Source organism: Artibeus jamaicensis, unplaced genomic scaffold (genome assembly GCF_021234435.1).
Source record: "Artibeus jamaicensis isolate MK-2021 breed Jamaican fruit bat unplaced genomic scaffold, CSHL_Jam_final scaffold_537, whole genome shotgun sequence".
Classification (NCBI taxonomy): Eukaryota; Metazoa; Chordata; class Mammalia; order Chiroptera; family Phyllostomidae; genus Artibeus; species Artibeus jamaicensis.
The window spans coordinates 39,423,511-39,449,306 of record NW_026522047.1 but is presented as its reverse complement, the minus strand read 5'-3'; the positions used below and the strand labels follow the sequence as shown (position 1 = coordinate 39,449,306).

Genomic DNA, 25,796 nt, shown 5'->3' with positions numbered 1-25,796 from the left:
ATACTTACAATTGGCCTGGTTTTCTACAGCGCCACCTCAAATAACATCTCCTACCTAAGGTCGCACTTACCTAAGGTGTCTTTGATCACTTAACACCGTCATATATTTAGTAGCTTTACCGTCAAAGAGCGTCCTGGCAGCCGCAGGGCATTGTGGGGCCAATATGCAAAAGTAGAGCAAACGCTGCCCCCGCCCCACAACGCGACGAGGCGAGAGGGCGGGGCCGCCATGGGCTGACCGTCGGCATCCCTACGTTCCCCGCGAGCTCAGGCAGGCCGCTCCTGCCGGCGCTACGCCTCGCTGGCGTCAGTAGGGCCGCGGAGGCGGAAGATGGCGACGGTGGCGGCCAGGGCACCCTGAGGAGCACGGCGGCGTAGAGGGAGGCCCATGGCGGCCAGGAGAGGCCCTCGGGGACCCGCGGGCCATTAGGGCACTACACTGGGCGGCATGTCGGAGCACGCGGCACCCGGGGCCCCGGGGCCCGGGCCCAACGGCGGCGGCGGTCCTGCCCCCGCGCGCGGGCCCCGCACCCCCAACCTCAACCCCAACCCGCTCATCAACGTGCGCGACCGACTCTTCCATGCGCTCTTCTTCAAGATGGCAGTCACCTATTCGCGGCTCTTCCCGCCCGCCTTCCGCCGTCTCTTCGAGTTCTTCGTGTTGCTCAAGGTGACCGCGGCCCCGACCCCCAACCCTTGACCCCAGCGGCCGAATCCACCGCCAGAACTGTGACCTTTGACCCCAGTTCCGCCCAGGATAACCAGTCCCTCCCATATTGAGGTCTATACCCAGTACGATCTCTTGGGTACCCACCCCTTTTTTTCCGCTGGCCGTTCCAGCGCCTGATCCCCTAACACATTACCTTCGGGAGTCCGTAGTCTCACCCCGTGGGGGGCCCCTGATCCCGACTCCAGGAACTCCCCGCACTCTCCAGGCCGCACCCATGCTTGGCCTCACAGTTCCTTTCATGACCCACTTCCTCGGGGTCTGGGTCCTGGAGCCTGCCCCTGACCTGCCTGGGACCTCCTCTCAGCCCTGTCTCTCCTGTCATGCCACATGAGATCCTAAGCCTTGGGAGGACCCCCCCATCCTGCCATCTCTTTGCTTGTCCTGGCCCAGGTCTCCAGTCCTAGGCTTCCTAAAACTTGAAAGGATTCTAGGCTCACCCTCCCCGCTCAGGACACACCCCGGAACCACCTACCTGCACTGGAAGTGCACTTTTACCACTTCTGCTTCCTCTTTTCTTGGGGCTGTTCCCCTCTTCGGGACCTTACACCAGCCCCCTAATCCCATCTGTTCCCCCCCCCTAAGCCTTACAGGGAATATGACCTAGCTGAGGTCATCTCTCCAGATTTAGTGACAAAGTCACAGTCATTGCTACTATTCATGTCTTAACAAGAAGCTGCACAGGAACCTCCTTCCCATCCTCCCTCAGGTGGCATAGAGGTTTCAATCATGAGAGAGACTTCCAAAGGACCAGCATTGATCCAGATCCTTTCAAGGAGAGGGTCACCTCACTCAGGTGTGGGCCCAGAGCTCACTGGGCCCCAGGATCCTGGGTTCCTGAGTGGAGAGGTGATCCCAGTTGTTGCTTGATATGGCAGAGGAAAGAGAGGAATAGGCGTTTAGTTTCCTATCAGAGTGCTGACAGGGAGGGGCTTAGGTTTTTGATATCGCCAAGCAATCTTCGGGTTCACTTCAGGTTCACTTTGAGGCTGATGCTGAAGGTAGAGCTGGTGGAGGTAGAGGTGCTTGGGTTGCCAGCCAGCCCCAGAGCCTAGAGATTGGGGCTGAGCATAAAGGCTTCAGAGTTAGCTGTCTGATTGCTTCCCACTGCAGTTGTGAATCCCAGCACCACCCCCTGCACTTCACAACTCCCGCCACCAGCTCTGTGGTCCCCAGAAACCAAGTTGAGAGGGGCTGGGGTGCAGGCCTGTGGGAGGCTCCTCTGGCATTACTCACTGTCTCACCTGGCCCCCTCCTCCCCAGCTGTGTTCTTGTCTTCAGCATCTGTCTGCTGAGACCTGAATGCTTGGGTGCTGCAATGTCTGTCTGCTGAGATTTTAGTGATGTCCTAGTCCCTTGTTCCCTTGCAGCATTTTTTGGCTATAAAGGAGAGAAATAGTTCATATTGACCCAGGAGAGATCTTGGAGTTCATGCACTTGGGGAGTCTGGGGTGGGCTGCTGCCACTTCAGGTTTCACTAGATCCGAGTATGCAGCAGTGTGCTCAGAGGCAGGGCCTCTCCCCATCCCTCTCAGGTCACAGCCACCACCCTTGCCAGGCCGGGAGTGCAGCAGGTTCATGGTCCTATAGGGATGGGGTTCTGGCAACCTTACTGGTGGCTGTGGCCATGGGAAACTCACCAAACCCCTGAGCATCAGTGACCCTGTCAGAGGGTAGTGGGTGGCTTTGTGCTCTGGTCTCTCCATGATCCAGGCTTTTTCAAGTTGTGGTTCTGGATCACAGTTAGTCCTAGGGAGTAGGAATTTGGTGCGGGAGCGTGCGGGTGTGGGGGTGGGTGTAGGCTGTGCTGGCCCAGTGGAAGGATCACTCCAGTCTCTGGCTGAACAGTCACAGGGGTCGCTAGTTCCCTAACACCCATATTTTTGTAGGAAGGTGGGTACTACATCAGGCAGTTGGGCTCTTTCCCAAGGGTGGGGCAGTAGGTGGGATACATGAGGGTGATGTACTGGACATGTCCTCTAGGCTGGGAGGGTGACCTCAACAACTGGGGCCCCATGTGAAGCAAGAATGTCAGGAAGTGAGGTGGGCTCTTGGGGAGGAGGGTGCACCTAGATAGACCTCAGTGGAGGGCTCTTTTGGTGCTCTTACCGTGAGCAACCCTTCTGATACTGGGCTGCTTGTTCTCTGTGGGGGGCTATTCTGGCCACTGGTGTGCCGAGGGTGGTGTGCAGCATCCTCTGGCACCGTCCCCTTGACTCCAGGCGCGTTCCCAGTGTACAACCAGAGATGCCCCCAAACCTGACCCCATGTCCCCTGGAAGCAGGAACACCCAGATGAAACCACGCTGTCCCCATTTTACTGATGGGGAAACTGCTTCAGGCAGAATGAGCTGGCCCAGGCTGCAAGGGTTGGCTGTGCTTGCAGTGCAAACCAGCCTTGCCTTGGTGGGAGGGGTGCAGTGTGCCTGGTGGGTAAGGGAGACTGTTTTTAGCTGGTAAGGTCAGGGGCATTCTGAAGACAAGGCTGAGTGTGAGGCAGCTGGGCAGGCCTCTTGGGGACAGTGGGGACTCAGCAGGTGGCCCAAGGGTGGTGGCACCTGGGCTGGGCCTCCCAGAAGGGGAGAGGTTAGTTGGTCACTCCCCAGGTGGGGGCCCCACATATGCACAAGAGTGCCTCATCCTGGTTCACACAGAGCAGGGTGGTCAGGACCTTAGACCAGTGACACTCCCCAAATTCATGCAGTCAGGAGAGGCCAGAGCAAGTTTAGGGCTTAGGGAACCTCAGAGCCCCAGGGTTCCCTTTCCCCACAAAGCTGAGGCCTAGGCCTCACTGTCAGGGTGGGTGTCCTCACCCCCAGGCCCTGTTCGTGCTCTTCGTCCTGGCCTACATCCACATCGTCTTCTCCCGATCACCTATCAACTGTTTGGAGCACGTGCGGGACAAGTGGCCACGAGAGGGTGTCCTACGCGTGGAGGTACAGCAGAACTCGAGTCGTGCGCCCGTCTTCCTGCAGTTCTGTGACAGTAGTCACAGCAGCTTTCCCAGCCTGGCAGCGGCGCCTGGTGGCCTGGAGCTGGAAGAAGAGGAGGAGGAGGAGCTGACCATGGAGATGTTTGGGAACCGCTCCATCCAGGTGATCTGGCCGAGTGCATGTGCAGGATGACATTGCTGCTAGGGAAGCTCTGGACCTTGCAGGGCCTGGCTGTTGTGTGGCCTTGGAGCAGGATGGAGGGCTGTGTGAGGCTGACTGTCACATGGAAGGGATTGGTCTTGTTCTGGGAGTACCAAGGAGGTCCCCCGAGTGTCTGGGTTGAGAGCTTTAGCATTCCTGGCCATCCCAGATGGCACGGCTGCCCACGGGGGTGGGTGTGTGGGGCCTACAGTCTGCAGGGAGGGACATGTTTGTGCAGTCAGAGGCTAGGGTCCTGTGGATAGGAGAGCCAGTACAGGTGGGGTATTGTACAGACCTCACTCAGGTGGTCTCATCCCCAACTTTGGGGCATAGACCACCCACCTGGAGAGAGTCAGGAGCTTGATGTTAGGCGAGGGGTCTTTGGTGAGATGCTGGGCAGAAGCCCTCCAGCCCCAGAGGTGGAGGACATTCTGACAGGCCGGGGGTCACAGCGGCCAGGGGCAGAGAACATTTCCTTTCAGGTGGCAGGAGAAGGGCTTCTGGGCCAGCCCCCCAGTGCCGAGGGCCCACTGACGCCCTGCCTCCTGGTGACCCACAGTTTGAGCTGGACATTGAGCCCAAGGTGTTCAAGCCACCCAGTGGCCCCGAGGCCCTGAATGACAGCCGGGAGTTCCCCTTCCCTGAGACACCCTCAAAAGGTACCTGTTGCCAAGGTGTCAGGTGGAGTCACCTGGGCAAGGGAGTGGGGTCACACTCCTGGATGGGAAGAAGAGCCATTCCCAGCCTCCATTTCCCCATCCTTCAGCAGCATGTGAGGCCAACGGAGGTGGTCGCTCTCTCTCTGGGCCCCTCATATAAAGGTGGGAGGTGGGATGGCCAGGGTTCTGCAGGCTGACAGGCCATGCCCACACCCACAGTGTGGCCACAGGATGAGTACATCGTGGAGTACTCCCTAGAATATGGCTTTCTACGCCTGTCGCAGGCCACACGACAGCGGCTCAGCATCCCAGTCATGGTGGTCACTCTGGGTAAGTCACCCTGAAAGAGGGCCAGGGTGGGGGTGGCTCAGAAGCACCTAAGACTGAGGTCAGGGGCCATTCCTGCTGCAGCTACAGGAAACTGTCCCCCAACCCCCTCTCATTGGATCATCCCCCAGGTTCTGAGCAGTCATAGCATAGCCTGGGCTGGGTGGGCGGGGGCTGGTGGGGGCCTGACCAGGTGCACCCTCATTGGTGTGCCACCTGCAGACCCCACACGGGACCAGTGCTTTGGGGACCGCTTCAGCCGCCTGCTGCTGGCCGAGTTCCTGGGCTACGATGATATCCTCATGTCCAGCGTCAAGGGCCTGGCCGAGAACGAGGAGAACAAGGGTGCAAATGGGACCAGAGGTGGGTGGGGGCGGACAGGGGCTGGAGGGCAGGCGGTGGTACTCACGGCCTCCCTGAACAGGTTTTCTGCGGAACGTGGTGTCAGGCGAGCACTACCGATTTGTGAGCATGTGGATGGCCCGAGCTTCCTATCTGGCTGCGTTCGTCATCATGGTCATCTTTGTGAGTGTTCTGAGGCTGGGCTGATGTGTGGGGTGTGGGGTGTGGGGCAGGTGGCCCTTCCCAACCTCACGTGCCTTCACTTACAGACCCTAAGCGTGTCCATGCTGCTCCGATACTCCCATCACCAGATCTTTGTCTTCATTGGTGAGTCTCTCCACCAGGTAGTGGGAGGAAAGGTGGGGTCAGCCCCAGGCCCCCATGGCCCCCCACCCACCCCCACCCCCTCCGAGGGACACCTCACCTGGTCTGCCCGCCCACCACCCTCTGCCCGCAGTGGACCTGCTGCAGATGCTGGAGATGAACATGGCCATCGCCTTCCCTGCAGCGCCCCTGCTGACCGTCATCCTGGCCCTTGTGGGTGAGGACCCCTCTGCCAACCCTTCTGCCTTCCCACCCAGACACCCACACCCACCTCCCCTCTGTCCTGGCCTCCCCACCATGTCCACTGTAATCGACCGCCTCCCGCAGGGATGGAGGCCATCATGTCGGAGTTCTTCAATGACACCACCACCGCCTTCTACATCATCCTCATTGTGTGGCTGGCTGACCAGTATGATGCCATTTGCTGCCACACCAACACCAGCAAGAGGCACTGGCTGCGGTAAGTGCCACAGGGGTCCGGGCGGGGTTGGGGTGGGGTCTGGACAGGTGGTGTCTCACTGTGCCCCCTGCAGGTTCTTCTACCTATACCACTTTGCCTTCTACGCCTACCACTACCGCTTCAACGGGCAGTACAGCAGCCTGGCCCTCGTCACCTCTTGGCTTTTCATCCAGGTGAGGGACCCGCCTATTCCCCAGGGTCCGGCCTGTGGGAGCTTTGGCCCTGGGCTGGGCCTTGACCCACCCCCACTGTGCCTCTAGCATTCCATGATCTACTTCTTCCACCACTATGAGCTGCCCGCCATCCTGCAGCAGATTCGTATCCAGGAGATGCTGCTACAGACACCGCCTCTGGGCCCCGGCACCCCCACAGCACTGCCGGATGACCTCAACAACAATGGGGGCACCCCAGCAACTGCCCCTGACCCTACCAGCCAGTCCCCCACCCTGGACCCTGGCTCACTGGGGGCTGGTGGGATCCCCAGGCCTGTGGTTGAAGCACCCAGCTCTCTGGTGGCTGCAGCGGCCTCAGTGGCTGCAGCGGCCAGTAGCGACCTGGGCTGGATGGCAGAGACAGCTGCCATCATCACAGACGCCTCTTTCCTCTCTGGCCTAAGCGCTTCCCTCCTAGAGCGGAGGGCAGCCAGCCCCGCGAGCCCCAGTGGGGCGTTCCCTCAGGGCGTCCAAGCCCCCCAGGACAGTGTCTCCCCAGGTGACTCTTCAGCACCTGACACACCATCCCTGTCTGCCGGTGTGAGTGGTCCCAACTCCGAGTCCCCGGCCCCAGCAGATGAACCGTTGGAGATTGGCTCCTAAGTCCTGGGGAGCTGAGTGCCTCTGTCCTCGGCTGCCCAGGTCAGCTGGGTGTGACCTGGCTGGGGGTTCCTTGGGGATCAGGGAGGCTGTCCCCAGTGTGTCTGGGGTTGCGCAGTCAGCTTTGTGTCAGGGTCTCTCTGGTTTGCCCAGGAGGGGACTCCTCTCCCCCAGGCATGGGTTCTGCCTACAGCCTGTCCCTGTCACATTTGTGTGGGTCCCCTCAGCCAGAAAAATCTAGGCAAGCTGATGAACTGGGGCAGGAAAGTGGGTGGGGTCTCCATGGAAGGCTCTGGAAGGGGTTGATGAAAGGTTTGGAGCAAGTTGTACTTAGGGGCAGAGCCTAGCAGGTCTCTGAGCCAGGTGAACCCTGGTGGGGGCAGTCCTCACTGTCCTGGCCGCTCGGCTGGTGCTCCATCGTGCGCAGTGCCTTTTCCGTGGCTCTTGCCCCCATGTGTGCGTGCCAGGGCATGGGTATTGGCACAGGGACATGGTGTGCAGGTGCCAGCTGTCAAAGACAGCAACCAGGCGCTAGGGTCCAGCCTTGCACCTCCTGCGCAGAGGGCCAGCAACCCCATGGCCCAACCAAGTCACTCGGTGAGGACTGCAGAGCGCTCATTCCATTCTATTTAATTGCAGTGTACAAAATTGTGTTTGTATATAGAATAAACTGTCTGTTGACAGCAACCGGCTAGTGTCTGCATGAGCCAGGCGCTGAGATTAGCTTTTTCGGGGTCCAACCTCATGCAAAGCCAGGTGGGCTGGGTGTGGTGGGGTGTGGCCCTCTTCCACACAAGTGGTAGGTGGAGGCCTCAGCGGGAGAGGGCTGCGGCATTTCTGTCTGACCTGGAGCAGGCACAGGAGCCCCTTTCAGCTACCACTGGGGAGCTGGGCCAGGAGCTCCCTGCGCCGCACCAGTGCGTGGTGGAGCCTTGCACGTGCACCCATGATGTGCTGCTCCAGTTCCTCCAGCTCTCCTGGGTGTGGGGCCCCTGCGTGCAACATGGTGGGTGGCTGGCCATTAGAGCAGAGCCATGTGGGACCCTTGGGTAGCCCAGCCCCCTCCACATTCGTGTCCACTACTGATGCAGCAGGCTCCAGCAGGAAGCGCACACGACGCTCCCTCAGCATGGTCCGGTGTATCCATGTCCAGTTGCCCCGACCTGCTGGGGCAGTTGGCGTGTCCTGCTGGTGCTTCTCCAGACCCCTGGGGACAGAATGAGTGGCACTAGACTAGTGTTCCCTGAGAAACGTGCCTGCTCTTCTCTGGGGTCAGGGTCCCTGAGTGGCCTGTGGGCAGCGGGAGGCAGGGACTGACAAGTTCAGTTTGAGTGGGTGTGGGGCCCACAGGTGTAAAGTGGCAGGCCTGAAGGCGGGAGTGGGAGCAATCCCAGAGCCCCTTACCGCGGCTCAGGTTCCTTCTTGTCCAGTGGCTCTGTGTTGAGGGCTCGGTGGATTCTCTGTGAGTCAGATAGACTGGGTCAGGTCAGGTTGGGAGGCTGGCCACGCCCACCCACCCTGTCTCCTCACCTGGCTTGTATGCAGCCAGTACTGCAGCCTGTTGCCCCTCCGGATGCATGGTAGCACCAGGTGGTAGAAGATGTGCTCCCCCAGGGAGCTGAGCAAGGCACTACCCAGGCCCAGGCAGAGCAGCACAAAGAGACCCGAGAAGTGGTAGATGCCCATCTGCAGGGTCTGCAAAGGGTGGGACACAGGCACAAGCCTTTGTGGTTATGGTAGACCCTTGGGGAGCCCTGGCCTGGGGGGGGACAGGTTGGACCAGAGAGGCAGGGCAGTGCAATTTGAGAAGCTAGGGTTCCATGTTCTAGAGCAAGGTTTCAAGCAAGAGAGGGCACTGGAGCTGGGGTTTGTAGGGTGAATGGGAGCACACAAAAGCAGACAAATCCATGTCTTGCATATAAGCTGGGAGTCAGCCACCTCAATTGAGCCACACACAGGCTCAGGGCCCCGACACATACCCCCACCCTGTGTCCCAGGCCCTGTCCCACCTCTGTGACAGCGAACACCCGCTTTCCACAAGGCACCATTTTGTACCACTTGTCATGCAGCAAGTCTATGAAGCCAGAGGACTTGTAACGGCTGATGAACTCAGACAGGTTGGAGGTGAGTGGTGAGTTCTGAGGGAGTCCGATGCCGTAACCTGGAGAAAGCCAGGAATTAGGTTGGGGCCAGGCTGGAGGCAGTCCCGGGGAGCTGTGCCCACCCTGAGCCCACAGTGCAGTGGTTCCCTGCTGCCCCAGGATCAGTGGGTCCCGCACCCTCAATGGCGAAGGGCTTGCCCACAGTCAGCAGTTTGCAGTCGGCGTCAATGGAGACCTCATAGTCCAGGAGTGACTTGTCCATGATGAAAGCATTGAGCTTGGGGGGGTCACTCCTGTGGGGACGTAGATGGGGTGAGTACTGCCCAGGTGGGCCCCTATCCACCCTGCCCCACGCTTGGTCCTCACGTGAGCATGGCGACACCGTGAGGTGTGGTGGGTACGCTGTGTCTCCGCATGTGTGCGTGCATCTCAGGAAAGCTCTTCTTGATGTAGGCTTCTGCACTGCTCTCCCACACAGTGCCAAAGCGGAAGCCCTGGGACGGGTGGTGCAGCTGCAGGTGGGCAACTGGTCAGCACCAGGCTGCCCCTGTGCCCTCACCCTGCTCCCCACCCAACTCTGTTCTGGGCACCAGCCCAGGCCCAGTGTTCTCAACCAGTGTCTTCCCTCCTGGATGACACAGGGCCAGGTCATTCCCAGGCAGTGCAGGTGTAGAGCAGCATCCCTGACCCCATCCCTGCAATGCCAAGAGCACCCCCAGTGTGGTAATCACACATGTCCCCATGCATGCCTAGTGTTCCCTGTGGGCAGAATTGCCCAGTTGAAATTCACTGTTCTAAGTACCAAAATGTCCATTTCCACACAGACCTAGCCTCTGCCTCCTCCCCTGCGTCTTCCACGGCTCCCTGTTCTCCCTCCTCTAATCCCATGTTCTGTCCTGCAAATCCTGTGGGGTCAGCTCTGCCTTCAGAACACCCACAGCCAGCCCACTGCTGACCCTCTCTGCAGCCCCCATCCAGGCCCCACCATGCCCCCCACCATCCGTGATCTCAGTGCCACTGTGGTCTGTGCAGACGCCTACCAAATGAGTGTGTGGCTGCTCCCCAAATGAGTGTGTGGCTGCTCCCCAGGGGTCTGTCGCGCCACCGACAGCCAGATTGAGCCTCCTAGAACTTTGTCATGGTGGATGAGGAAAACACTATCTTGTGGCTGCATTTGATTAACTTAATTTTTAAAGTGACCACACCTGAGTGGCTAGTGCATCACAGAGTACAGTGTCTAGGTTTTATTACCAATTTACAAAGGACGGGGGTGGAGAGCAACAGGACAAGCTGAGCACCCCTCAGGGGACACAATCAGCAAGATTCAAAAAGTGGGAGACACTGTGGGTTAAAAGTAAACCCCAAAAGTTTCTTTGACAGACAAACATTGAGGGACAAAAGAGATGAGAGAAAACCAAGAGCTGAGAGCAGCAGACTTCTACCATCTGCAGTGTGTGGGTGTTTAGGCTCCGCAGTCAAACCTTCGGGGTGGAGGGAGGACAACTGGGAACGGGGCCTTATGTTTGTCCGCGTTCCAAGTATTTATGGTGCAATGACACCAGGTCCGGGATTCATCGGAACCCAGTGGCAGAGGTTGGGATGAAAGTGGCTGGCAGTTGATTTTGGAGCCAGACAACAGGTTCCTACATGTTCTTTGCTCCCCACTCAGGGATATTTAAATTTTTTATTAAAGAAAACTATGTAGAATGAGGCACACACTCACTCTGCCAAAGGCCTCCAGGGCTCCCAGGAGAAGTTTTGTCTCAGGGTCCTACACCCTCTGGCCCTGCGAGACCTGTCCCCTCGGTAACCTCCTTGACCCTCTGCTCCAGCTACAAGAGCCTCCTCACTGTTACTGCAACACCCCAACACCACCAGGCAAGTTCCTGCCCCTGGGCCTTTGCACAGGAGCTGGGCCCTCTCCTCTCTGATGTCAGCATAAAAGTCCCTCACGTGTCAAGCCCTCCCAGAGGAATTCCTGACCCCCATTTGAGAAAACATTCCTGCCATTATCCCCACTCTGCCTTATTTTTGCCCCTGGCACTATATCACCATCTCACATACCATCTCTTTTGTTGATCTTGATTCCTGCAGTGGATCCCCCAGGAATGGGGATCTGTGCCTATTTTGTCCTAACTAGGTCTCCAGTACCTGGCACGCCATAGGTGCGCAATAAATGTTTACACGAGTGGATGTTCACATGTGGCTGGGTCTTGGGACAGGCAGCAAGCAACCTCCCAGCTCCGGCCCCCATCCCCCACAGCCACCCACCTTGGGGTCATGAATCCCCGACAGCTCCTCAAAAGTCTTGTCCCCGACCATGACTGCAGCCAGGTTGGCCGTGTAGCTGGACAGCACTAGCAGGCAGAAGATTGCCCACAGGTTCATGAGCAGACGTCCCGTGGGGCACTTGGGCGTCTTGCTGGACACTGTGCGTCCGAACAAAATGGCATAGCAGAGATTGAGGGCCGAAGAATAGGAGAAAACAGTACTGCGGTTGCGGCCTCGGGGTGTGAGACCATAGGGACTACGCCACTCGTACAGGGTGAGGAAGAGCGCTGTGAGGTGCAGGGCAGCGAAGATGCCCAGCCACATGGACCAGTGCAGCGGCCACATGAAGGCACCAAGGGGTGAGGCCGTGTCCCGTGCTCGTACCATGATGCCCAGGCTGGTGGAGAAGAAGGGGCTGCTGAAGTCCACCACCTTTGAACGGGCCGAGTTGATGCTGAAACTGGTGACTGCCATGTGGGCCCTGCCAGCCAGCAGGTCGCCCACCAGGCCGGTCCAGCGGCCATCCCGCAGGGCGCCGTACTTGCCGTCGCCCACAATGTACAGCTCAAAGTCAAAGGGTGTGTCCTCTGCCAGACGCTCCAGCAGGTCAATGCAGTAGCCATAGCAACATTTGCGGAGGGCACGGGGCACTGAGCCATTGGCCAGGGAAGAAAATAGCGCATCCAGGGTGGCTGAGTCGTTGGTACCAGGGGCCAGGCACAGCTGCCCTGCCGGGCATTGCCCATCTTCGTCTGGCTCTCGGGCAAACACAAATGGGTGCTCCACCAGCGTCACCACACGCAGCTTGGGCCGGGCCTGGGCACCCAGTGGGGCTGGGGGCTTCAGAGCAGCACTCCCTGGTTCCAATTCCAGCCGCCCATCCCGCCAGCTGCCCAGCGTGGCCCAGGCTGGGGTGCCCAGGGGGTCCTGGCGCAGGCTCCACACCCGGAAGTGCCGGGACATGTACACCTGGGAGGAGCTGCTCACCCTCACTGGCCCCGTGCGGCCCTGGAAGGATGTGTTGCCCAGGAACCTGGCAGAAGGTGGAGGGCAAGCAGGTATCAGGCAGCAGGACCCCCCCCAGCAAAGCTCAGACTCTGCCCTCACCCCTCAGCACACACTGGGGACCACAGTGGATGCTGTTGTGTCCCCCCACACCAGATCTCTTTACCAGTAGGAGCCTGAAGTCAATGGCTGACCAGCCAGTTTGAACTCCCAGGAAGGGCCCCCTGGCTGTGAGGCACTGTCCATCTTCCAGAGCTGCCCGGCAAACAGAGACATGTGCCTGCCAACCTCTCCTGCTCCATCCCTGCTGATCTCAAAGTGCCAAGTGAGCCCCTCACCAGAATCCCTGTCTCAGGTTCTGCTTCCACCAAGATGGGGACAAAGCCACCCTCTTGTGAGGTCACAGTGTCTGGTATACAGCAAGTGCACAATAATGTTGCCCCAGGCAGAGGTACCTCCACGAGGAGACTGCACACCCTTTCCACAGCAGGGTCCCCACTCACCGTGCCAAGTGATGGCCTGAAGACTTGGACTTGGTTGGCTGCAGGTCATTGCAATCGATGGTGGCAGGGAGAAGGGTGAGCTCTGGCTGCACATGGGCTGCACTGCCCAGTGCCCGAGCTACCAGCTCCACTGCGTCATGGATAGCAGCCTCCAATGGGGGCCGAGCCACCTCGCCCAGTGCCAGCAGCCCAGGTGGCAGGCCCTCTGTGGGCAGTGCTTCAACAGGCAGTGGTGTGCCCAGAAGCCAACGGGGTCCGGGGGGCCCAGCCTCCAGCACCTGACGAGCACGGACCATGTCACAGCCAAGGAGCACGGCCACGGGTACCTGGGCTGGGCCCCCCACCAGCGCCCCCAGCAGGGAAAGGCGGGCCTGCAACCCTGCAACATGGGTGTCCGGCCGGCTCAGGTCCAGCACAAGCTTTGGGGCCCTGCCAGCCTGGCTTGTCCAGAGGGCCACCAGGCCACCGGGGTCCCGCATGCGGCAGAGCACCAGGCCAACGTCCTTCCAGGCGTGGGCCTGCAGCACAGACACCAGCACTTCGAGCAGCGTTTCCAGGGGACTGGCCCAGTCCAGCTGTAGGTGGAACGGGTTCTGGGAAGGGGGCGATCACGGTTAGGGTTGGTGACCACCACACCCTCCCCACCAGTAGGTGTTCAATAAATAGATGATAACTGGACCTCGTACCTGCCTCCTCCCAGCCTACCCCTGCTCTAAACCTGTGGTTCCCCACAGCCATCAGCACGAAGCCCAGTCTCCCTGGTAGCACACCACTTTGAGGATTTTTGCCTGTGCCATTCCCAATCTAGAATACCTTTCGCCCTCTATTCCAGTCAACTCGTGCACAGTCTTCAAAATCAGCTGCACTGCCCCCTCTTCTATTTAGATATCCCCAACTTGGGGCCCTGGCTCACTGTCTGCGCTCTCCCAGCCTTGAACCCCTCATTTGCCACAGTCTGACCTCACCTACACTTCTGTCTAGGAACCCCTCAAAGGCTCAAGATCGGGGATACATGATAACAAACTGGCTGATGCCCTCATGCTCTGAGACATGCCAGATTGCTTCTTCTTAGGACCCCATCACTGCCCCTGAGCCAGGCAACCCAGGGGCTGAGGGGTCCCTCTGTGCCCAGTAACTCCCAGAAAGTTCTCCTGGATGTGCTCAGCCTGTAAAGGAAGGGAGACTTTGCCAGACACTTAATGTGGGCAGGATGTTGCCTGCATGAGGAAAGGATGCCCAGTTCTGGGCGCTGCTACTCAGTCCCCGCAAAAGCCGGACAGTGCCAACAGCTGGGTGCAGTTCTTGGGGGTGGCAGCAGAGGGCGCGACAGGGCTGTATTTGGGTCCTGAATCTCCCAAGCAGGGGGAGGGGGGCACAAAAAAGGGGCCTCAACACAGTGACAGTCTGGTGATGACACCTCAGGCCTCTTCCAGGGTCAGGATCTCCCATCCTGGGGGGAAGGAAGGGCTGGAGGGGGCTTCAAGGTAGATTTGGATGGAGGGAGGCCCCCACCAGCCGCATGTCCCGTGTTGGGCACCTGCCTGCTGGCCCTAGGAGGTTGGGGGATGGCTTCTTTCCCTGGGGCACAACAGGGTCCTCAGACCCCTGCCTGTCACCCTTCTCTCCTCCTTATCTCCTTGTCTGTTTTCGTCTTAATCCGGACCTGGAGTGGGGTGGGGGTGGGGTGAATCTAGAAGAGAAAATAAACCCCAAAGCTGTGGAGAGGGTGAAAAGGAGAATGGAGGGAGGGCTTTGGTGTGACAGAGTGACCTGGGGATACAAGAAGGGCGCTCCCCACCCAGAGGGCAAACAGGGAGCCCCGCTTTCCTTTCCCAGGCCCGTAGTCCTGCGGGGTGGGAACCGGGAAGCACTCTCGGATTGAGAGAGAGCCCTTGTAAGGAGTTGGATGGGTCCTGGGGCGAAACGGGGAAGGACCACTGTGGCGGGACTCCACGATCAAGGCCCAGGGAATGGGTCTGCACCGGAGCACCGTGCCCCGAATGGGGCATCCTGAGGGCTCCGCCACTCGAGGTCCCCAGACATCCCACGGGATCCTGGATCTGCGGGGTCTGGGCTCTAGGTCCCTGAGCCCCTGGACTCCTGCCTCCGGTTCCCGTGCTCTGAGAGCATTTGCAGTCCTGGGGCCCAGGTCCCGTGAACCCCGGGACCTCTGTCATTCGGATTCCTGGGCAATCCGGGGCTTCTTTATCCGAGGTCTAGAAGTCCGTTCCCACGCGCCCCAGGGACCCCAGGTCCCCGCATCCCAGGGTGTCCCAGGGCCTCCCTGATTCGCACCCCTGATTCCTGTACGTCCTGACTTCCACCATCGCGCGTACCGGGGCACCGAGGGGCGCACGCGCCTCCAGCCGCAGGAGGCTGAGCACCGGGGTCTTGGTGGCGGCCGCCAGGAAGTGCAGCTGCAGCAGCTCCGGCCACGCCTCGGGGAAGGCGAGCACCGCAACCACGCCCGGCGCCGCCAGTGTCTGGCACAGGCCACGGGCCAGCGAGGCGGGGTCGCGGGCGGGAGTCGAGGTGGCCACCAGCTCCAAGCTCAGGTTGTGCGGTAGTTGCGACTCCAGGGCAGCCTGGGCCAGGGCGGCTCGGGCAAGGGCCCGGGCGGCGGGCGTGCGGGGCAGGAGGGCGCCTAGGCGTATGGAGCCCCCTAGGCGCGCCAGGACCCCGCAAGGCTGTGGGTGGCCTCCGGCGGGCAGGGGCTCGAGCGCCAGCGCCAGGCCGAGCCACAGCACCCGCACAAACTCCATCCCAAAGTTATCGGCAGGTGCCGTGGCGCGAAATCGCTGGTGCCACGCGCGGGAGGCGGGATCCCGCCTGCCCAAGCCACACCCTTCCCGTCCTCCGGGGTTGGCGCATCCCTCCCTGCGTGGCTCCACCATCCTTGTGCCCGCCCTCGCCACCTCCCGCCCCCAGCGCCCCCATGCCAGCGACCCACTAGGGAAGAGTGGGACGCACTCACTGCTCAGGGCGGGAAACAAAGGCCCCAGTGATCGCACTGCACGGGGACTGAACATAACAACTGCTGTCCCCCTTTCTGTGTCAGGGAGGAAACTGCCGCCACGGAGAGGTTTTGGTCAAAAAACGGCCCCTGCACTCATTGCTCTGGAACTCCAGGATCCCCTCTCCAGCCTGGGAATGTGGCCATTGTTCCGTCAGGGAAACTGAGGCCCATTGAGGAGTCAGGATGTGCCCCGGTGTTCACGCAGCAGCACCTCCCACCTCGATCTGAGTGTGCTCTAACGTCGTGTGTGCCCTGGGGAAACTGAGGCAGATTTCCTGTCCTCTATCTGTGGGCAAGCAACTGAAAGCAGAGAATTCCTCTTCACCCTTAAAGACCCAGGGCCGAATGCCACTGCTCTAAAAAATGTTCCCTGCTTGTCACCCAGACTCAGAACATCCCCTGCCCCGAGCTTTTAAGCCCATTCTGCCCACTGTGACTCCACACACTGCTATCTCATTGCTTGAGTGACTGCTGCGACATGGACACTTGGTGACATCACTGTCCACTGCTCCAGAATTTTTTATAGCTCCCTTCCATCTCCCAATCCCCAAGCCTTCCTGGGTTCTCTTGGCCTCCCCACCTTAAATGACTCAGGGTCCTTGTGGCCCTGGCACATGGCAGGCGCTCAGTAGACGCTGGCTGAATCGGGGCCAGCAGCACTCGGCATGGCTCTCACCCTACACTCCGCAGAGCGGGTGTGGGTAGAGGGCTGAGAAAGTGGGGTTGTCTCCCAGTCACCCGCCCCCCGCCCCACCCCAGGTGCAGGGCAGTCTCCTGGCATGCAACAGTCCAGCTCTAATGAATAAACCTACACTTGATTTTTTTTCCCCCCACACAGAAACAAATCCCTTTGGAGCCAGCGTTAGAAGGGCAGAGAAAAGTGCCTACCGGCAGTAAGAACTGGAACTTGAGATGACTGTAATGAGGGGTGAGTTCCCAGTGACAAAGCAGCTACCACGTCCTTTCACTGGCAGGCACCTCAGGACAAGGAGAATCCCCAGAGGGCCTGGATTCTGGCCCACTCCCTGCCTGAGACTGGTCATGCCAGGGGGCACCCCACCTGCACTGACCCTAGGTGGGGCTCCCAGTTAGTGCCCCCAGGGTCCGCCAATCCCCCTGACAGCAGGAGCATCAGGAACAGAAACCCAGCCTGGGTAGGAGGTGCTTTCCCTGCTGACTGGCCCTGGGCCGTCGACAGGCACGTGTGACTGGCTCACCACTGAGCACGCACTCAGGGGTCATCCGTGCTGCACCAGGTGTCAGAGTGGCCTTCCTTTTTGAAAAGAAAATCCTCACCCAAGAATGTTTGACTTAAAAAATATATTTTATTTATTTATCTTTAGAGGGAAAGGGAAGAAAAGGAAAGAAACATCAACATATGGTTGCCTCTTGTGTCTCCTGCCAGGAACTGGCTCCCAACCCAAGCATGTGCCGACTGGGAATCAAAGATTCTTTGGTTCGCAGGTCTGCACTCAATCCACCAAGCCACACAAGTCAGGGCTTACTTTTAAAAATATATATTTTATTTGTAAAGAGAGGAAGGGAGGGGAACACTGATTGCTTCTCATGTCCCCAAACTAGGGACCTGGCTGGCAACTCAGGCATGTGCCCAGACTGGGAATTGAACCACTGAGATTTCAGTTTTTGGGAGGACACCCAACCCACTGAGCCACACCAGTCGGGGGAGATATACTTGATTTTACTTATTTATAGGAATGTGTTTGACTTTAGAGAAAAACATTGACGTGAGAAAAACCCATTGGTTGGTTACCTTGAACACAGGCCCCAACTGGGGGTGGAACCCGTTAACCAGGTATGTGTCTGCTGGTGGGCACAGGGCGCTCCCACCTTCCAGCCGTTGTGACCGTGTGTGCACAGACCTTCAGTTCCTGCTCTCAGGTCTTTGGGGTGTCCATCCACCTGGAAGTGGGACTGCTGGGTCATAGGACGACTCCCATTTTTAGAGGAACTACTAGACTATTTGCCACAGCAGCTGCCCCACCCACTGTGCATAAGGATCATCTCTCCACCTACTCAGGGACACTTGTTTTTAAAAGAACTGTAGGGCGTGAAACGGCGCCTCACTGTGGTTTACACCAACTCCACCAGCGCACCAAGGTTGCTGGTGACCACTGGACGCTGTCGGTACGACCCCTCTGGCAATGATGGCCTAGGGTGTGGGGTCAGTTGTGCTGAGGAAGCGTGTTCAGCAATTCTCATAGACCAGGCAGATGACCAAGAGCACCACTCACTCACTACATGCTACGCACCTGTCACACTAGCTGGGCACAAGCCCCCCAAGGTTCCTCACAGGCTCTGCAAGTGCAGGAGAATACTCCACTCCTTTACCAGGTAAGGAAACTGTCGGAGCCAGTCACAACTCACCCAAGGCCATGGGTGACTTCAGGCCAGATGGGAGGTCAGCTCTGCCCTCACCACTTACATGGTCTGAAAGGTGTGGTAGGCTGGCCAATCCCCTTCCTCTAGGCCTCCCCATGGTGGAGGCGGAGGAGGGGTCACCTTCCAGGGCTGCACTGGACAGGTGGCATAAACAGAGTTGTTATGAAGGGGTAGGGTTAGGTCACCTGTCTGATGTTCCCCCTCCCAGTGCGTGAGAAGTTGCAGGTTGGGCAGGCACCACAGCCCATCACATCCAAGTCAGAATATGGGGACAGCCCCAACGGGTGCGACCCTGCCTTCTCCACCCAGGGGTGCTCCGGCAGTTGAAGGTTCAGTATTTGGGGGTGGGGTGTGTGTGGCTTTGGCCCTGGAAATGCATGTGGGGTAAGGGACAGTGGGAACAGCACCCCCAACTCAGGGAAAAATCCAGGGCCAAAGGAGGCTCCCAGCCAGAAGCTGGTATTGTCAGCACATGGCAACCTGCCAGCCCTGTCTGGGACTGACCAGACGCAGACGTGGGCAGCAGTACCAAGATGAGAACTAAATCCAAGTCTCCTATGGAGCCAACAGCAGAGGGCACGGAGGGCTGGTGGTCCATGTGGCCAGGCAGAGGTGGCTGACCAGGGTCAGGACCAGAGGGTCTCAGACCTGGCAGATGAGGTCCCTCAGGAAGCCTGATCCCATCTTGAAGCCCCACCTCCATCTCCTGGAACCTCTGCAGAACAAGTTCCATGCCCCCAGCTTTGCTGCCTGGCTGCTACAGACCCCACTGCATACGTGTAGGACCATGACGCTGCCCGTACCAGGTGGACCGCCTTCCTGGCACAGAACGGACAGTTCCAGGTATCAACCTGCCTGAGCTCCCTGGGCAGGGGAGTGGGGAGGACAAGGGCCATAGGGCTGGATGGAGGGTGGGCCCAGTCCCATTTCTGGGCACCCTGCTGCAGTGTGTGGCTGGGCCACCTGCTTGTGAGGACAGAGAGCCCCAGGGACAGAGAAGTCCAATCAGCCTAAAAGCATAAACTCAGTGCCGGCCGCTGGCTCACAGCTTCAGTTATGACGGCACCCAATAAATCACGTGGGTTTTCAGGATCATTAAGCAGGACCGTCAGTGGTGGTTCGCTTTCTGGTGGCAGCCTTGGGGCCCACATTTATGGGCTGGCCTCCAGGTGATGACTGGCTTGGCAGTGTCCCCAAAGCAGTAGAGACAGCTGGTTACTCTTGGGCCCTTGACACTGACAAAAATATCCTGTCAAGTGGCCCTGGACACCTGTCCCTCCAGGGGGCCCTAGCCCAGAACTGGCTGCTACCTCAGCCCTTGCCTTGACTAAGATTAGGAGGTCCCTTGGTGGTCATTAGGATGTGACCAGTGTGACCACACTGCTCTCCCTAAATCACCACCACCTGTGGTGACCTCAGCCTGCAGCTGAGGCTGCCTCCCCTGGTCCCCTCCCATCAAGGGAGGCTGGGCCTTCAAGGTCATGCAAAGGCACTGGGGTGACAAATGAGCATCAGAACAATCCCAGAATCACAGCTTCTCAACATTAGATTTTTCAGGTCAGACCTTATGGCCTGTGTCAAGGGTCCTGGAGTTCAGCCCGAGTCCTGGACTAGCCCTCAGCACACACGGAGGACTGAGGAGGACAGGATTTTAGGTCTTTTTGTTAAAGAACTGAACAGCACCAACTGGACACAACAGACACCAGTGGATCATGACAGACAAAATGACCCCTCGTGTAGGTTAACAGTCCAGGGGAAGGTGAGCTGGGGACCCACAGCGGTCCAGGGGCATCGGCCTAACAGCCCCAGAGAGGGCAGCCCTGACGGCCTGTCCGTGGGTGGTGGCCTGGGTCCCTGCACTCACTTGGCAGGCCGAGTGATCATGCGGGTGGAGAAGTCAAACAGGTCTCGATTGATCTTGCGCAGGTTCTGCACCTCATCTTCTAATTCCGTGATTCGAATTCGCAGCTGATCCTGGCCGCCCAGCACATTCTGGGGAGGAGTGGAGCCTCAGGGCAGAGGAACCTCTTACATCCCATGGAGGGGGCTGATCTTCTCCCCAATTAACAGCCCTTCAACCCACCCCTGCACCTGGACTTGGCCTTCTCCACAGACCCACCTACCTTTTCCATAGTGCCGCACATGACCCTGTGCAGCCGCTCCGCTCGCTCCAGGTAGCTGGGCTCTGAGCCCTGCAAAGGAAGGGGCTGCCTCAGTGACCTCAGGGCTCAGCTGCACTGCTTGCGTTGCCCCAGTGGTGAGGAAGGTGATGTCTCTGTGGGAGGCTGCATCTTCAACCCCACACCTGGCAGGAAGCAATGTGACCAGCCGCCTATCTGCTTCCTGCTGCAGGACTGCCCAACAAGACACAGAGGATGGGGACGCTCCAGGCCACACCACAAATGTGGGACTGGAGCCAGCCTTTGGGGGACGTGCAGAAACCAGGGTCAAGAAGGCTCCAGAAGAGAACCAGCCAGCACATGGGCAGTACTTGCCCGCCCATCTAGACGGATGGACACTGCTGCCGCGGAGGTTGTCCACCTCCTGCTAGATGCAGTCTCGGCATGCTGTCCTTGGCTGGCAGACAGGCAGGCACTTGGCCCTGACATCTATCATGATGTCTGAGTGAGGGGCCTGGACACCCCTCTGGGGCTCGTGTGAGTCCAGGGCATGGAAATAGTGGGCAGAGGCAGAGGGAGCACAGCCAGAGTGGCACTGCCAGGGCCTGCCAAGTATAGGCAGATCCCTGGAGGGGAGTCCCTGCAGGGAAGTGAGTACTGCCTACTGCACTGCTAGAGAAGGTACTGGACACAGTGTCTTTGAGCATGCTTATTTGCTTGTTCGGGAATGCATGTTGGTGTGTGGCCTGCTTCCACTGTGGAAGGTGCTTTCTGACGTCAGGTGCTGGCCACCAGGCTGGGCTCAGCCTTGTGGTCAGAGGAGGCTCCTCACTGAGGGCATGCATCGAGGACCCTCTAAGGGACTCTGGCCAGGACCCAGACCCAGAGGGAATACAGAACCATGCTGCAGAGGTAGAGCCAGGGCAGGTGACCTGTCGCAGCAAGTACCTGCTGGTGGAGGCCCAGGCGCAGCGTCAGGCCCCCGCGGTGCTGCTCATCCCCATGCTCAGCTCCCAGCAGGTGTTTGTTGAAGTGTGGCAAGGGCAGGCTGGGCCTGAAGTCGGAGCTCAGCATGCTGACTGGCGCCAGCATAATGAAGGCATTGGTCACGGGGCCTGCAACAGGGCAGGTGGCAGGTCAGGAACCACCTTGTCCAGGTCTGGGCCAGGGCTCCCACACCCTCCACTTCTCGAACCTGCCCCCCTCCCAGCACCTGAACGAGTGGCCAGGGTGTAGAGAAACAGGCAAAGCCACACAACTTACAACCTCTTGGTCTTCTGCCCCCAGGCCCACCTTTCAGGGTCACTGTTCTGATGCACTGCTTGCTCTGGATGTCCCAGAGGCGCACGGTCTCATCATGCGAGCCAGAGAGCAGCACACTGCCATCAGTAGACACTGACAAGCAGGTCACCTGGTTCCTGGGGACACAGGTCTGAGAAAGGGTGGTGCAAATGATCCCAGACCCCAGGAGCATGAAAACAGGGCCCCACCCTAGCTACCAGTCTGGGCCCCGCACCTGTGGCCTTTGAACACCTTCCCACTGTCCTGTTCTGGCTGGAAGCTCTTCTCTCTCTGTCCAGGCTGTGGAGGCAGAGGGGCCAGTAAGGAGAGGGACACGACTGTGCCTCAGTCATGGGGACCCCAGGGAACTGAGGTGATGGGCAGGGGCAAGGGCAGAGCTGGCTCGGCTCGAGGACCTGAATCAGGGGAGATGGATGGTTCTAGGGCCTTTGGAGGATGAACCCTCCGTACCCCACTGTCCCCTGAGCCTCCAACCACCCACCACTCACCCAGGTGCAGAGATCGACCTGGAAGATGGAGCCTTCACTGCCACCGCAGAACATGTGATGCTCAGCCAGGTCCATGGTCACAGCCATAATGCCCACATCAAAGAGCACGGAGAGCAGCAGCTCCCCTGATGAGATCTCCCACAGCTGGGGGCAGGCAGGGTATGGGATGGGGGGTCCACACACACTGGGGTCCCAGTGCCTGGGAGACCGCGGACCCCACGGAACCTTGGACAGGTGCTATCAGCCAGGGTTCTCAGGGCTGGGGCACCTGGGACACTTCCTGAGACAGAGCTTAGTTTCTCATGCCCAGGACCCCTCACCACCCTGTTGTAGGTCTTGTCATTTCTGGATTCTGCAGCCCCCACCACCAAGAATAAAGACCCAAGGGCCAGGTCCCCACAAATCCCTGAGGCTTGGCCAGGGAGCTATCAGGCACGGGTGGCCAAGCAGGAATTTCTGAGCCAACATAGGCCTGGACTGTCTGCCCTCTGGATGTCCTTGTGGCCAGAAGCACTGGGGGATTAAGAGCTGTCTGGAGCCGCCAGCCTGGGGGAGCAGGTGATTCACTGACTCGCATCATCCAAGAACCCGCCAGCTACCCGAACCCCACTCACAGGTCCACTAGGAGAGGGCAGGTGGTCTGTCCTACCTTCACTGTCTGGTCTAGCGAGGCTGTGGCCACCCGGGCTAGGGGACCCCCAAAGCCACAGTGCACGTCTGTGATGGGAAGGGTGTGGCGGGACCAGACATGCCGGGGGGATGGGGTCCTGGAGGAATCCATCTGCAGCACACTGCAGGAGAAGTGGATTCAGGGGGAGGGCTGCACTCTGATGCCCCCACCCACCTCCATGTGGCCACTGGGTCCATCCCACTGGCAGAAAATTCTCAGACGGCTCCCTCTGGTTGCTGGACAAACCAGTCACCCTCATCCTTCTCACACTGGCCCACCAACTTGCAAGCCCCAGCCCTTTCCTGCCCCAGGACTTCAGCATGGCCTCCTGCAGAACAGGCCCCCCTGCCCTCAGTGCTGAGGCCTCACCTGGCTGAGGCTATAGACTGGGTGCAGGCCTGAGAGGGTCCGGGTACTACCTGCATAGGCTCCACACCAGCACCAGGCAGTCCTTGCCACCCGAGAGGAAGTGGCTGCTGTCCCCTGTGAATTGCAAGCAGGCGATATCCTGATAGTGGCGGCTCAGGATGACCAGGAGGTTCCCTGTAGAGACCTGGGGAGAGCAAGGCACACGTGGATCAAGTCAGGAAGTGAGGCACAGTGCCTGGCACCCAGCTGCCAGGTCACAGGGGTGCACTGAAGAGACAATCTGCCCAGGCCCAGGGAGATAGGTGGTGTGACTGCAGCCCCCAGGACAGGCATGGTTGAGAGTGCCAAGGCTGGTGAGGGAGCAGGGCTGTTCAGGAGCAGCTAGACCTGCGACCAGCAGCAGGTGGCTTCTCATGGGATTCTGTCACAGCAGGAAGTCATAGTCTTCCAGACTGGCTGTGAGGGGCTTTCAATGCAGCCGAGTCACTTGGTCTAGCAGGAGGGACTGGGGGTGGGGGCACCTCCTGCTGTGAAACTTGGGGAAAGGGAGACCCAAATCAGTGGAAAGCTGAGCAGACTGATCTACTGAAGAGGGAGGGGCCTGGTGGCAGGGAGAGGTGAGCCCGCAACACAACACCTGGGAAGGGCTGTGGCATGGGAGGAGGAGAACACAATGATACTGTAGGTCCGACTGTGTCCCTTCACAATACATTCAAGTCCTAATTCCTGGAACCCGTGACCTTATTTATCCCTGGAACCTGTGACCTTACTTAAACATAAGAGCTTTGCAGGTATAATCAGTTCAGGTGAGATGAAAGTAAAGTAGGGTGGCCCCAAATCTAACAAGGGGGAAACTTAGACAGACATAGACTTGTTCACCCTGGAGACCTACTCTAAGGATTTCTAGCCTCTCCCACCCACTCAGAGGGCAAGGGGGAAAGGACAAGGGGGAAAGGTCAAGAGTGGCAGCCATGGCAGTCAGTGCAGCCCTGACCAAAAGCCCTCAGCCTGGGCTCCTGCCGAGTGGCGCCCCCTCATGGTTGAAGCTCACACCCATCAGCAATTGTCCAAGAATGAAGGAGTCAGAGCCAGACAGCAACCCCACTGGCCAAAAGTGCCACGACTGTACCCCATCGAGGAGGGGTGACCCCTAAGGTGCTCCCATCAGGCTGAAGGCCACTGGTTTCTACCATGCCCCCAGCACCAGGCTGACAGCAATCAGGGCAAGGATTTCTACCATGATAAACAATCTGAGTAGTCCCTCCATGCCTCAGTTTCCCATCTTGTACCTGGACAACTAACTGCTCCCTTGTTTCAAAATCAGAACTAAGATTTAAAACTCTCGGGATGAAATAACAAAGCCCCTCCCACCCCACAGAGGACTCAGTCCCCTTGCCAAACCTGTTCTATCGGTTAAGATCAAGGTCAGGCAGGGCTTAGGTGGTTACACCCACCTACTGTCCCCAAATCCTACACTGTCTGTGCAGGAAGTGAGGTGAGTCTCCCTTCAAACAACTAGCTGTTGATGGTCTAATTCAGTGGTCCACAAGCCAAGCTCCATGACCCTGGCTCTGAGGCTCACCTCCCACAGGTATATACTCTCTGCAATCCCCGCCAGCATGTAGAGGCCATTGGGTGACGTGGTCAGACAGGTGACAGGCCCAGGGCACATGATCTTCTGCTGCAGCTGGTCCTAGAGGAACATAAGAAGCCTCTGAGCTTCATGCAGAACTCAGGAGCCAGGGGGCAGTGAGGAGAGTGGGTGGGGGTACCCAGGCAGCTGGTAAATCCAAGAAAACCAGAAAGAACAGGGGAGAGGGGTGGTTTGAGCAAATTCACAGTTCAGCAAAGAAGTGTTTGCTCCAGCCCAGGTTTTGCAGGCTGGAGGTACAGACCTGCAAATCCTTGGATAAAAGCAGGATAGTGCTCCTATGGGCCTGGGGATGGGTGTGGGTGAGGCAAAGAGGGCCGTGGGGCTAGAGAGCCAAAAGGCCATTGGGCTCGTTCCCTGCTTCCTTAAGGTCCTACCTACGACCCTGAGCCTCAGTTTCCAAATCTCTAAAATGGGAAAACTTAAGTTCTGTGTGGTCCGCACCAGGCAAAGCCAGAGCACAGGGCTTGCCCCAGGAGTTGTCAGCTGGCAGAAAGGAGCTGCAAGTAGCTGCAGGTACCGCATTTGGGGGGTGCTCAAGGAGACACCCTAGACTCCAAACATAAGGTTCCTGAGCTACCTTTTCAGGGGACTCACTAGGCCTCAGACCTTCACCTTTCAAACCTACGAGACCCACGGAACCCCAACTGCAAACTCTCCCTTTAAATCTCACGCCCCTTTTTGCACAACTCCCTTTAGCTGTCCGCTACCTCCCCACCGCCTTCAACTGCTTATCGGCTGCCCCAGCGACCCGTCTCCCCTAAGGCCGCCCCAGGGCGGGAAGAGCACCCTGAGATTTCTTCACCCCGGGTCAGGGCGTGTGCAGCCCCCGCTAACCCCATTCTCGCGCGCTCCCCGCACACCCCTTGTCTCGAGCGTGCGCCGCCGCACCTTCCGCTGCAGCTCCCAGGCGCTGATATAGTTCTTGGCCAACTGCGCCGCCAGCAAGTACTCGCCATTGAGCAGCGCCAGGCCATGGGGCCCAGCCTGGCCGCCGCGGTACGTGAGCAGGTTAGCACCCGAGTGCAGCTCCCACACGACGCAACTCCACAACTGGGCAGACGAGTCAGTACACACTGCCACCTCCATGGGCGCCGCCATCTTACTCACCCACCG

At 58.9% G+C, this 25,796-nt stretch overlaps 3 protein-coding genes across 6 annotated transcripts; 1 reads left to right on the top strand and 2 right to left on the bottom strand.

The window, feature by feature from the left end:
* Positions 1-240: 240 nt before the first annotated feature.
* On the top strand, positions 241-7,470 carry TMEM259 (transmembrane protein 259). Of its 2 annotated transcripts, none has more exons than XM_037139029.2 (11): positions 241-669; positions 3,545-3,820; positions 4,419-4,518; positions 4,738-4,848; positions 5,068-5,190; positions 5,270-5,370; positions 5,457-5,514; positions 5,648-5,728; positions 5,839-5,971; positions 6,045-6,144; positions 6,232-7,470. In XM_037139029.2, exons 1-11 carry the CDS (start codon positions 448-450, stop codon positions 6,784-6,786), a joined length of 1,860 nt encoding a protein of 619 aa, XP_036994924.2. In that variant the 5' UTR covers positions 241-447; the 3' UTR covers positions 6,787-7,470. The 2 variants fall into 2 exon arrangements, with proteins under 2 accessions (XP_036994924.2, XP_036994923.2); XM_037139028.2 differs by having other exon boundaries at positions 5,645-5,728.
* On the bottom strand, positions 7,397-15,426 carry GRIN3B (glutamate ionotropic receptor NMDA type subunit 3B). The gene is made up of 9 exons (XM_037139027.2): positions 15,001-15,426; positions 12,665-13,257; positions 11,157-12,189; positions 9,252-9,397; positions 9,063-9,178; positions 8,793-8,944; positions 8,314-8,478; positions 8,188-8,243; positions 7,397-7,990 (listed from the first exon to the last, which is right to left on the bottom strand). Exons 1-9 carry the CDS (start codon positions 15,424-15,426, stop codon positions 7,654-7,656), a joined length of 3,024 nt encoding a protein of 1,007 aa, XP_036994922.2. The 3' UTR covers positions 7,397-7,653.
* Positions 15,427-19,608: 4,182 nt separating this feature from the next.
* Positions 19,609-25,796, bottom strand: WDR18 (WD repeat domain 18). 3 transcript variants are annotated; one of them, XM_037139031.2, is made up of 10 exons: positions 25,572-25,796; positions 24,612-24,722; positions 23,080-23,213; positions 22,640-22,781; positions 21,991-22,134; positions 21,717-21,781; positions 21,464-21,618; positions 21,149-21,315; positions 20,204-20,272; positions 19,609-20,072 (listed from the first exon to the last, which is right to left on the bottom strand). In XM_037139031.2, exons 1-10 carry the CDS (start codon positions 25,779-25,781, stop codon positions 19,941-19,943), a joined length of 1,329 nt encoding a protein of 442 aa, XP_036994926.2. In that variant the 5' UTR covers positions 25,782-25,796; the 3' UTR covers positions 19,609-19,940. The 3 variants fall into 3 exon arrangements, with proteins under 3 accessions (XP_036994926.2, XP_036994927.2, XP_036994928.2); XM_037139032.2 differs by having other exon boundaries at positions 21,494-21,618; XM_037139033.2 differs by lacking the exon at positions 21,991-22,134.

Coding starts and splice junctions, on each gene's coding strand:
- TMEM259 (XM_037139028.2), top strand. CDS start 448: ATGTCGGAGCACGCGGCACCCGGGGCCCCGGGGCCCGGGCCCAACGGC. Junction 3,821..4,418: donor TTGGGAACCGCTCCATCCAG/GTGATCTGGCCG, acceptor GGTGACCCACAG/TTTGAGCTGGACATTGAGCC. Junction 5,515..5,644: donor CCAGATCTTTGTCTTCATTG/GTGAGTCTCTCC, acceptor CTCTGCCCGCAG/TGGACCTGCTGCAGATGCTG.
- GRIN3B (XM_037139027.2), bottom strand. CDS start 15,426: ATGGAGTTTGTGCGGGTGCTGTGGCTCGGCCTGGCGCTGGCGCTCGAG. Junction 9,398..11,156: donor CGGGGATTCATGACCCCAAG/GTGGGTGGCTGT, acceptor GCCCACCTGCAG/CTGCACCACCCGTCCCAGGG. Junction 8,479..8,792: donor GGGTGTTCGCTGTCACAGAG/GTGGGACAGGGC, acceptor CACCCTTTGCAG/ACCCTGCAGATGGGCATCTA.
- WDR18 (XM_037139031.2), bottom strand. CDS start 25,781: ATGGCGGCGCCCATGGAGGTGGCAGTGTGTACTGACTCGTCTGCCCAG. Junction 22,782..23,079: donor CTGGTGTGGAGCCTATGCAG/GTAGTACCCGGA, acceptor CTTCTCCTGCAG/TGTGCTGCAGATGGATTCCT. Junction 21,619..21,716: donor AAGGTGTTCAAAGGCCACAG/GTGCGGGGCCCA, acceptor CTGTGTCCCCAG/GAACCAGGTGACCTGCTTGT.